The sequence below is a fragment of the Besnoitia besnoiti genome, chromosome IV (assembly GCF_002563875.1).
Source record: "Besnoitia besnoiti strain Bb-Ger1 chromosome IV, whole genome shotgun sequence".
In the NCBI taxonomy this organism is placed as follows: Eukaryota; Apicomplexa; class Conoidasida; order Eucoccidiorida; family Sarcocystidae; genus Besnoitia; species Besnoitia besnoiti.
In genome coordinates, this window is record NC_042359.1 from 374,126 (window position 1) to 385,300 (window position 11,175).

Sequence of the window (11,175 nt, forward strand, 5' to 3'; positions counted from 1 at the left end):
TCTACTTCCTTCTACTTGTCAGATTTTCTCGATGGAAACCGTGCGCAGCGGGCCAGGGCGGCACCCAACCTCTAACATCCGCAACGTTTGCATTCTTGCCCACGTCGACCATGGTGAGGTCGCAGTACAAGCGATGCTTTGTACTGTCGCTGTCTCCGTAAAGAAAAGGGCGCCCTGTTTGCACCCCGGTCATATAGATCCATCAGTTGAGCGTTTCAGGGACGCGGGACTGCATATGGCATAGGAATGTGTTCGATGTACACACGCGCCACAGCTCTCTTCTTTCTCACAAAAGAATGATTTGTCGCCTGCATTTGTGCACGTTGGCCTGTTGACGAGCGGAGACGGTGAGAATATTGTCGGCCCAGTCGAATCGTCGTTCGTGCGGTCAGTGTGTACGCGACGTCTGCTGGAGCTGGCTGCATTCCTTGCTTTCTCGCTTGGTTGCTGTTCTGCAGGGAAGACCTGCCTATCGGATCGCCTGTTGAGTATCAACGGGCTGATCAGCGAAGCGTCGGCGGGCACGATTCGCTACCTTGATTCTCGCGAAGATGAACAGAGGCGTCAAATCACCATCAAAGCAAGCGTCGTCTCTCTTTTCTTCAAACGCACAGAGCACCATGGGTCGGCTTCGGAAACCAGGACTTCTGCCCTGGCGCCTGCGTCTTCTTCGCCCTCGTCATCTGCTTCTCCGACCTGTGGCGGGTGTGCGGCAACTGGGGACGGACACGGTGCGCCGGAGGTGTCTCCTGGTGGCGGACGAGGCAGCCCAGACGACCTTTCGAAGCCCAGGGGTCCAGCCCACCGCGTTCCCTGCCATGTCGTAAACTTGGTTGATTGTCCAGGGCATGTCGACTTCGCCAGCGAGGTATAGGGAAGGCACAGCTTGTCGAGCGCTGCATGACTCTCACGTCCTGGAAAGGAGTTTGCGCTTGGGGTAGCCTTTCGGATAACCCTGGCAACTGCGGCTTGTGGAGGGTTACTTGCGCTGGTCTTTGGGAACCCAGATGCCTGTTGCGTTCCGCCTGACGCGCTGTTTGAATCTTCTTCCTGATTGGAGGCTTCCTTGGCGGGAGGGTGATGCGCACAGCCCTCTGAGGAAAAGTGGATGCTGGGGCGGCGATGTTGCACCGCCTCTGCGTTTGCGTGTCTGCCTCGGCTTCGTGTCTGGGCTCTGCGCAGGTATCGGCCGCGGTGCGCCTCTGCGACGGCTGTCTCCTGCTCGTGGACGCCGTCGAGGGCGTTGGGCCGCAGACGGTTGCAGCTCTCCAGCAGGCGTGGAGCGAGCGCGTGGTGCCCCTCTTGGTTTTGACGAAGATCGACAAGTTGATTCAGAAGCTCTGTCTGACGCCCAGCGAGGCGTACGCACACTGCCAGGCCATTGTGGAGCAAGTAAGGAAAAGGGGGGGAGGGAGAGGGTAGCTCGGTGCCTGGGGGGCTTCGCGGTCAGCTGGGTGAGCTAGCTTTGCCCTAGCTGCTGCCTGGCGATAGCGACTTCGCCGCGAGGGCCTCGACCGAGGAACAGCTCGTCTGCCGGCACGTTCTTCTGCACAGGCCTGCTGCACCCCTGGGTACCGTCCATATGCAGTCACGTGAGGGGGGGCAGAGGTTTCGAAACTGCCGCGGCTGCCACTTGCCAGCGCAGCCAGGAGCATGCTTGCGACCCTGCAGTGAAGAAGGAGTGCTTGTTTTCGTCTGCGGGACTTTGGCGATGTTGTGCTGCGGGCGTCTCCCTCTCTCCTCTCGTCGCGCAGGTCAATGCCCACCTCCACCAGCAGATCCACTCGGAGTTCCTCGCCGGCATTCCTTCGCACCAGCTCCCGGATACTTCGGAGGAAGGACAGCGCCAGGGGTTCGGGGGCGAGAGCGGAGCGAGTAGTGTGGCAAACGGCGGGAGAGATGAATCCAGCCAGAAGAAGGCGAACAGGGCCAGCGAGGCGTCGAAGGCCGCCGCGTTATTCGCGTGCCATGGAGACCCCACAGGAGAGTTCGTTTATTTTAGCGGAGACGTCGAAGAAAAACTTGAATTCCACCCGGCGAGAGGTGCGCTCGACGCAGGCGATATACACTGGGGACGGCACGCCTTTACTCGGATGCAGGATATCACTTCGCCGCGCATTTCCTGCGTGCGCGGCATCGGTGCCCAGCAGCCTGTTAGGATGGCTTTTGTTTTGTTACAGGCGCATTTTACGCCAGAGAAAAGACGCGCTTATCCCCCTCTCCCAGTGTGGTTCGCCGCCACTGCGTTGGCGTGGCTGGATTTGTGCCTTGGATTCGACTAGGCATCTGTCTTTCTCACTCTGAGTGTCCAGCGTTGCCCGTGCTGGCGTTGCCAATCACTTTGCTGTCCGTTCACAGGCAACGTCCTTTTTCTCTCTTCGCTTCACGGATGGTGCCTGCATCTCCCCTCCTTCGCGCGTCAAACTCTCCTCAGTCTTCTGCAGCTGCCTCCAAGTGCGCTACCGCGCCTCCTTCCGGCTCTGTGGGGCGACTTCTACCTCAAGCGGAGCTCGAAACCTACGTCCGCGGCTACCCAAAACGGCGCCTCGGCCGCGGCTTCGTCTGGCAAAGCGCGCGCAGACGGCACCGGGTTCGAGATCCGCAAGGCGCCTTCGTTCTCTAGCCAGCCGCGCATCGTGGAGCAGCTCATCTTCGGCAACATATGGAAGGTTTACGAAGCGGCTGCCGCGGCGCCGGCGCAGGCCGGGGCGGCGGATGCGGTCGCCGGCGGGGCCGAGAAGCTCGAGAGGCTGTGGAAGATGGTTGACGTGTTGGCGATCCCGCCAAGCTCGAAGGCCCGCGTAAAGGCGGAGGTCAAGCAGCTCGTGCTGGCTCAGAGCCACGCCGCCGAGGGCAGCAGAGGCTCGAGGGAGCGAGGCAAGAGATTTGCGGAGGACAACTCGCTCCCCGGCGCTTCAACTGGGGGGGGACGGGGAGACGAAGAGTTTGCCGCAGACATTGTCAAAGCAATCCTGACGCGCTGGCTGCCCGTGGCTGAAACGGTCCTGGTGAGTCACTGGGTCAGAGCTTAGGCCCCACCGGGCGCGTCGACGGAAACCCTATCGAGAGAGTGGATATACATGTAAACGTATGTATATATATATATGCGTGTGGATGGCGGGGACGCAGTGCACCGCTCCAGTTCTCTTCGCGTGTGTGTTTCTTCTGCTTTTTGGTTGTGGTCGTTGGCGAGGAAGTGCGCGCGGGGGGGCGGTTCACCCTCTCTATCGATCTCGCTCTGGTCGCGGCAGCAGGGCCACTGAGTTTCTGTCGCTTGTTGCAGCCGCGTCTCCTGCTGCGATCTCGAGTCCGCGACATCTGTCCCTCAGGCGGTCTTCATCGCGGTGGGGGGGCGGGGACCCGTCTTGCGCGTTAGCCGCGTTGCCGGGGCGTGCCACGGTCGCTGTTTTTTCTCAGGGCGTCATCGTGGATCGCATTCCGAATCCGCTCGCCGCCGCGAGGCAGCGGCTGACGTACCTCTGCCCGGCTCTGCAGCGAGCCCTGAGAGGGCCTGTGGGGCCGCGGCTTCTGCAGCTGCAGCAGCAGCGCGCGGCGGCTCAAACTGCTTCTGTCGCCGGCGACAGGCCATCGCAGGCGGACGAGTGTGCAGGCGGTGAATCGGCGGCTGCCGCGCCCTCCTCTTCTGCGACGCAGCCCTGCACGAGCGGCACGCCTGCAAAGCCGCCGCTGGTCCTGTTGTATGTTGCCAAATTCCTCGGGGCTGACCAGAAGATGCGCCGACTCACTGGCGACAGACTGCAAGGTGAGAAAGACGCCCGCGACGCGGAGCATTGCGTCGTGACTCGTCCGCGAAAACCAAGCAGGGAACAGGTTGACTAGCCTGCAGAGAAAACGGTGAACGTGCGTTCTATCCAGCCCTGAGGGAGTGGCTGTGCCGTGCGCAAATCGTTGTCTGCTTGCCAATGTTTCTCGCCGCGCGCTTGCATCTATCGGACTTTCGGTCGAGCGGACGTGAAGACACGCGGGCACACAACCCTTGCGAACTGCGCGGACGTCTCGCTGCGAGACACACCCCCGTGCGGTCCGCACTCACTGTGGCGCCCGGTTCGAGTGCCTCACCCCTTCGTCGCGCCCAGCTGTTCTTCGCGTCTTTTGCTCCACGAGACGTCCGCATCTGCGACGCCGCGGGTCGCCTTTCTCCTTGAATCGGCCTGCCTCGCGACCGCTGCATGCTGTTGTCCTGCGCTGTTTTTTGCTCGTCTCTGCCAGGCACGGAGCGTTTCAGCGGCTTCGTCGGCCTTTGTCGCGTCTTCGTGGGCACGCTTCGCCGCGGGGCGGTTCTGCACGTCTGCGCGGAGGACTCTGCGGGCGGCGCGGAAGCGGGACGCGGCAGAGAGCTTCCGCTGTCTCCTGGCGACGCTGCGCCTGGTGAAGCGGAGACCGCCGGCCGGGCGGGGGGGGCCCCTCGGGACGCGTTCTACGTGCGTCAGATTTACGTCCTTTTTGGGCAAGATTTGAAGCCGATCGACGCGGCCGCCGCCGGCTCTGTGGTGGCTGTCAGCCTGCGGCCGCGGAAGACGAAGGCGAGGCGCGGGAACTCGCTGTCTGCCAAGCGGCAGGACGAAGAGGTCACGGACGTCGATCAGGACGGCGACCTTGAAGGGGACGATCTGTCAGAGGGAGAAGAATCGCTTGAGCAGTCGCTTCGGGACGTGACGGCCTGGCTCCAGTCGCTCCGCGACCGCAACCGCCCGCTTCTGCAGCTCCAGAAGGGCTTTTCTTCGGGCTCTGGGGCCGCGGCCTCCCGCGCCGCGGGCGCCGCTCCGGGCCACGCTGCGGAAGTCACGAGTCTGCACCGATGCGTGACACTGAGCAACTGGGCAGACTGTCCTTCGCTCCTGACGCCCTACTCGAAGGCGTCGTCGGCGATTGTGCGCGTCGCGGTGGAGCCGCAGCGACTCGAAGACGCCCAACAGTTTGTCAAAGGGATGGCGCGCCTGTACGTTGCCGATCCCTCCGTCGAGCTCTCAGTCCTCGACAGCGGCGAATTCCTCATGGGGTGCTGCGGCGAAGTCCACCTTGAAACCTGCATCCGAGACCTTCAAGGCCTGTACGCGGAGGTTCCAATCACAGGTGAGGACGAGCACTTGCGGGGGGAGGGGGGAGGGGACCGAACGGCGGCTTCGGGTGGGGCTTCCCCAGCCGCGAGGGCCGAGTCGCTCATTGCTTGCAACGCCCCTCTCCTCGCTCCGACGTGCAATTCCATTTCCTCACCAGCGGATATAAGCTACAGCGCAAGCAGGCCGAGGTGTCACTCCAGCGTCTCTTGCTGCACACGATGCGAGCCTCGGGAACGGCGTGTTGTGTTTTCTGTGTCCTTCAGTCTCTCCTCCGATGGTGGCGATTCGGGAGACGCTCGCGCCGGCGGCCTCTGCCAGCCACAGCGGAGACTCAGCTCTGGCGGCTGCTTCCACAGGCATGTCCGGCGGCGCGTCCGCCGCGTCGCAAGCGACCTCCTGCCCAGTGTCTCAGCGGATCGCCTTCCCGCCGTGGGCGAAGGTGTCTGCGCCAAGCCAGCGTGCGTCTCTCTCTGGCTCCGCGCTGCCTGCTTTCGCGGAAATGTCTGGGTTCGGCGCCGCTGCAGAGGGCGCTGCGGCCTCGCCCTCCGCGGCCGCGGGGCGTGGCGCAGACTTCGCGGCTCCTCCGCTTTCGCACCCTGCGACCAACGGCGCCAACCTGAGCACTTTGCCGGCGACCAGCTGTGTGGCGGCCGCTGACGGCGCCGGAGGCGCGTCGGGCGCGGACGACGAGACTTGCGCGTCGAGAAAAGAGGGCGGAGACCGCAGCAGAGAAGAGGGAGAGAAAGGCGAACGACTCGGCGGCGGAGAGGACGCCATTGCAGCCTGGCTCGCGAAGCGAGCCGCAGAGCTGAAGGCGGGTGAAGGCGTGTGCGCGTGGACAGCGAGTCATCAGTTGGGCATCCTGCTGAGGGCAGAACCGATGCCCGCTCGAGGTGAGGATTATCGCCGCCTCCCGCCGGAGGGGGGTTCAGGCGTTTCTCCTACGTCGGCTTCCCGCGTGTGCTGCACCCAACACCAGGATATCGCCAGCCTTCATGGGATGTATTTGTCTCTGGTAGTCGCTCCGTAGGATAAGGGCCTCTGGGATCAGAGGAACGCGGTGGCCGGCATTCTCGGCCGCGTCGCGATGATCTCGCTTCGTTTGCACGCGATTCTGCACTGTGTGTCCGCTGGCCCCGGACGAGGCCTTCTAATTCCTGTGGCTATGCTCAGCGACTGAAGAATGCGATGGAAGCTCGTGATTCAGTCTTTTGCGCGCCTGCCGCTTCCGCGTGTGTGTGTGTGATTGCGCTTGCGACTCATTTCTGCACTTTTCTCGCTTTTGTCTCGGTGCGCTTTTCAGTGACGGATTGGCTGACGGAGGCCTCCCGTGAGATCAACGCGGTGCTGAAGTCACGCGTGCCTTCTCGACGTTTTCTTCGCAGCCAGCGACCCGCTGCCAGCCGGCCGTCGGAGACCAGCGACTCAGGAGCCGCGGGGAGCGCGTCGCCTACGTCGTCGTCCGCGGACGCGGCTGGTTTCCTCCGCGAGGCGATGGAGAACATCGCCGCTGAGTTGCGAGCGACCTGGGCGCACCGCGACGGCGTCTCGTCGTCGTCGGGGGCAGAAGGCGGCGAAGAGGTGCAGGCCGGAGCGGGGTCTCCGCCCGGCGAGCCGAGTGGAAGTTACCTCGAAAAAGACGAGGCGTGCGAGTCTCCCTCCAGGAGACAGCCTCGACCGTCCGAGGGCCGAATTCCGTTCCCGGGACATATCTGGGGGCTGGCGTTGTCTGCAGGATCCTGCAACGCCCTCCTTGCGTCCTCCTCTTGCTGCCTCGTCGTGCCTGCCTCGAGTGCGCTCGACAGCGAGAGTGGGTCGGCGGCAGACAGGCAGAGAGACTCCGTAGAGGGCGGCGAGGGCCGCGACCCCTCTGAGGGCGTGACTTGTGGGACGCCCGGAGCCTGCCGCGGGCTCACCGCGGACAGGCGAGGCGGAGACAGTCTCCCCCCGGGCTGGCGCGAGCTCCGCGACCTAGACACCTGGCGCCTCGCGCACTCGTACGGCACAGATGGTGAGCACGGGAGGAGGGAGAGGAGCAGCAGCTGGGCTGGGAGTGAAGGCAGGAAAAGGATGGAGGGCGGGTGAGAGGAAGGACGCTTGAAGATGACTCAGGAGTCAAGCGAAAGGGAGAGTCGTTCGTGCGGGTCGACCCGGAAAAGCATGCGCGTCTCAGAGAGATCTCTGTCTGTTTCGTGTTCAGTTAGAGTTTTGAGTTGCGCAAATAAAGCCGACCGACGCACGTGGTGCGCGTTCCAAGGCGTCTGTGTGCGGCTGACGCCTCTTCCAGTTGCAGCTTCGCTTAGGCTTTCCTTGCCGCGCTGCTGGGGACTTTGGATTTCGTCTCTGCACAGTCTGCCCGCCCACGCGCTGCCCGCCCACGCGCTGCCTGCCCACGCGCTGCCTGCCCACGCGCTGCCTGCCCACGCGCTGCCTGCCCACGCGCTGCCTGCCCACGCGCTGCCTGCCCACGCGCTGCCTGCACCCGGTCTGCGGCGCCGTCTCCGTGGCTGCCTGCCTGCCGCGGTTTTCCGAGTCTCTGTCTGTCACTCTGTTTCTCTCTCCACATCTGCGGCTGTCCGCTGTTGCGCTTGCCTCAGCGTCTGCGTGGCCGTCGAACTCCGCGGCTGGCTTGCTGAAGCGCGTGCTGCCGGCGCTCGTCTCGGGCTTCGAGCTCGCCTGCCTCAGCGGCCCGCTCGCCGAGGAGCCCATTCGGTAAGGTGCAAAACGAACGGCAAGCTGCTGAGGGCGGTACGGCTTGGCTGCAGTATTCGCCACGCAGGAGACGAGACACATGCTGTCTGGACAGAGCGGTCCCGAAACGCACGCGAGAGCCTCACCCCTCGTTGCTCCCCGAAATGGACAGCGCTTGCGCGACAGAGGCCACGAACTCGCGTGCATCACCCTGTCGGCGTCTGCGGCGATTGAGTGCTGTGGGTCTTCCGGCGGGATCCGCCTCACCCCTCTGTCGCCCCGGTCGCGCGCGACTGAGTGGCGGCACTCTTTCATTGGGTCTCTGCTGACTGCGCGGCGCTGGCCTCTCGTTCTGCTTCCTTTCTAGGGGCGTGGCCTTCATCCTGGAGGCGCTTGTTTACCGGACCCCTTCGGCTGGGTCTAGCGGCGCAGAGGCGCGAAAGTTGGCCGTGGGCGTGTGCCGACCTCTCTCGGCGCCGAGAGGCGAACAAGAGGACGCCCTCGACGACGCCCGCAGCGTCGTTTCTCTCGACTCCTCGTTGTGTCGCACCGTCTGCTCAGCGAACGCGGCGACTCCCCACGGACCATTCTCCGGCCAGGTAGCCACGATCGCCCACCGAAAAAACTTCAAAAATACGAGGAGGAGCCCGGCGACCCGTCGCGGGGAGCGAGACGGTGTCTGTCGTGTGACCGGCTCAACGGGGTGGTGTGTGGATGCACTCGGCGTGGCGACCGCGCAACGCGCGAGGCGGCTGCGGCGCAGGGATGACACGCGGGCTGCTTGGGTGCCTTGCTCTCTACCTGCGTCTTCTCAGGTGATGTCGACGATGAAGGAAGCGTGCAGGAAGAGTCTGCTTCAACGCGGCCGGTGCCGAATTTACGAAGCCATGATCCGCTTCAGTAAGCTCACGCAACCGAACGACAATTCAGCTCGCCTTCTAACGGCGGTTTCTTACCCCCGCAAGGCTCGCAACTGTGGACCCTGCATTCCTGCTGCCAGCGTCCCTTGCCTGCTTCTGCTGCGACGCCCCGCGTACGGGCAGCGTCGGTGACTAACACAGGTCTGTCTCCCTGGGCGGTGGTCGCTTGTTCACTGGAGTTCTCTCTGCCTTTCTGCTGTCATCCAGCCCTGACGTGTGAGCAGCGCGTGCTGGGGAAGGTGTACGGAGTTCTCTCGAGGAGACGCAGCAAAATCTACAAGGAGGGTCTTCTCGAGGGTCAGACGTCGCTCTTCATTGTTGACGGCTGTCTGCCCACGTCAGAGGCCGTCGGCATAGCGCGCGAGCTCCGGTGAGCAGGGCGCGTCTCTCGCGCGGGCGACAGGCGAGCACACGAAACTTCTGCGTGTGCCTCTTCGGATCGATCGCCTAGGATGTGCCTGCGTGGATGGAATTGCGCTCACGCGCAGGCGGCTGATCGCAACGGCATTGGAGTTAGCACGTGGATACAACAGGAGATGCAGCCGATGGTGGTAATTTATTCACTATATTTTCGTCATAGACCACATCCTTTTGCACTATAGAAGATCAAGGGTGGTTGTGCACAGGTGGTGAGCAACTCACGGTAGCGCCTATCTTCTGCTTGCATAATTTAAATAGTTCTAGTAGCCCTTCATGTATTGATTCGGCACTCAAGTGGGCTTCTGTCATCATATGCAAATGTTGGATCTGTAGATCACACGATAGAAGCCTGGTGAAGCGCAGTGCCCACAAGAAGCGGCAACCTGCCTACGATCGGTGTATTCGCATCTGTTTTTCCTAACAAGAAAGACTCTTTGGAAAAAGTGCATACGTTCACACTCTCAGAGTGCGTGCGTTTTGCGGTGGAGGGGATGCAAATCGCTCCGCGAGACTCGGCGGACAGACAGGGCGTTGCGCTCTGGCCTCTTTCCGGCTGTCTCCTTGTGTTCGCGATCGCGCGTATCCCCACGCAGCGCAGCTGGTGACCAGGGAATAGGTTCACTGGAAGAAGGGATCACGGCCCGAAATTTCTCATCACCCTTCCGTGGCGCTCGGGAGTACACTCTTTCCAGTCGAACTCTGTCTGCAGAACGAGTAACTTCGTGGTAGGGGAGAGACAGCGAAGCCGAGGTTCCTGTCCGAAGCTCAGCTCTACTTTCGGCGCAGTCTTTCGACGCATGGTGTCATCTTTTAATTTTCAGTTCGAAGGCGTCGGGCCACGTCACCCTGCAGATGCAGTTCTCCCACTGGGAAGTCCTGGACGAGGATCCATTTCCTGAGGCATGCATGACTGAAGAGGTAAACTATTTCGACCGACATTTCCATCGTCGCGCTTGACAATAGAGACGGCCCTAACACGCATTCTTTGCCAAGTCACGTCGAGCGTGCTTCGTGCCTCGAAAGGGAGCCACTTTTTCCGAAGCTCAGCTAAAGGGAATGTGTCCTTCGCTTGCCGACTCTGTTGTCTCGTTCACAGTCAACTGCCTTGTGCATGTCTTTCGCTGCGGCTGTGTTCTTGGGCTGCCCGGTTTCGCTCAGGAAGTCGAAGACGAGGGAGCCGCTGGGATTGCTGCGTTGGCTAGCCAAATCACTGCACGGCGAATTATCAACTCAATTCGAAAGACAAAGGTAGGTGCGTTCATTCGAAATGGAGAGTTTCCATTCGTCAGCCTCTTCGGCAAGAAGGGCTGTGGCGGGCCTGCAGAGTCCTTGGTGAATGAGCGAACCTTGGATGTACAGAAGGAAGGAGAGCCTTTGAGTCTCTGTCTTCTCTTCGTCACTGGCGCTGCCGTATCGTCATGCACGAAAAAACGCTACACGAGCTGTCTCCTGATAGCTGTACATCAAAACCAGGGGCGAGTTACGTCAGCTGCTAAAAACGAAATGGCATGCCCCCTACGAGGGCGGAAGTTCTGCCGAAGTCCGATAAAGACTGAATAATACTTTAGAGAGCTGCCTGTCTCCCTGTCGCTCCGACCTCCGATTGGAGTAACGCGAAAACGCGGAGAGCGCTGTTTCACGGGTGGCATCTTTTCTGTCTTCCTTTCCGAGTTGGTTTGTGGAGCCATTCGCAGCAGCATTCATACTCCTTCTAGCCGACATACTTGCTTCTACACCGCGAATGTCTGGTGTGTGCATATGCTGTTCAGGGCCTGCCAACGGAAGAAAAGGTTGTGACGGCAGCTGAGAAGCAGAGAACTCTGACAAGGAATAAATGAGTTACAGCATTTGTTTTGTTTCGTTTTTGTCGTTCGAGCTACAAATTGCCTGCCAGAGCTTGACGCTCCCACAGTAAAAGATATGCGTCCGGCTTGCATAAAAACGCTACTTCAGCATTTTTTTCCGTGTTGCTCTAGACCGTTCCAGGCTGCGTGCTGCTGTGCTGAATGCAAAGATTGCTAATAATGAAAGCAATCGTACAGAACTCGGTGCACGCTTGTGCA

The 11,175-nt window shown here is 61.5% G+C and overlaps 1 protein-coding gene across 1 annotated transcript; it reads left to right on the forward strand.

Annotated features, from left to right (window-relative positions):
• Window positions 1-31: 31 nt before the first annotated feature.
• BESB_051970 (elongation factor Tu GTP binding domain-containing protein) lies at window positions 32-10,950 on the forward strand (the record flags this gene model as incomplete). The annotated part of the gene is made up of 16 exons (XM_029363632.1): window positions 32-113; window positions 459-868; window positions 1,183-1,392; window positions 1,755-2,043; window positions 2,359-3,008; window positions 3,418-3,763; window positions 4,231-5,094; window positions 5,345-5,974; window positions 6,385-7,092; window positions 7,679-7,793; window positions 8,140-8,371; window positions 8,588-8,672; window positions 8,900-9,062; window positions 9,934-10,030; window positions 10,271-10,360; window positions 10,882-10,950. 16 exons carry the CDS (start codon window positions 32-34, stop codon window positions 10,948-10,950), a joined length of 5,040 nt encoding a protein of 1,679 aa, XP_029219555.1.
• Window positions 10,951-11,175: the final 225 nt, after the last annotated feature.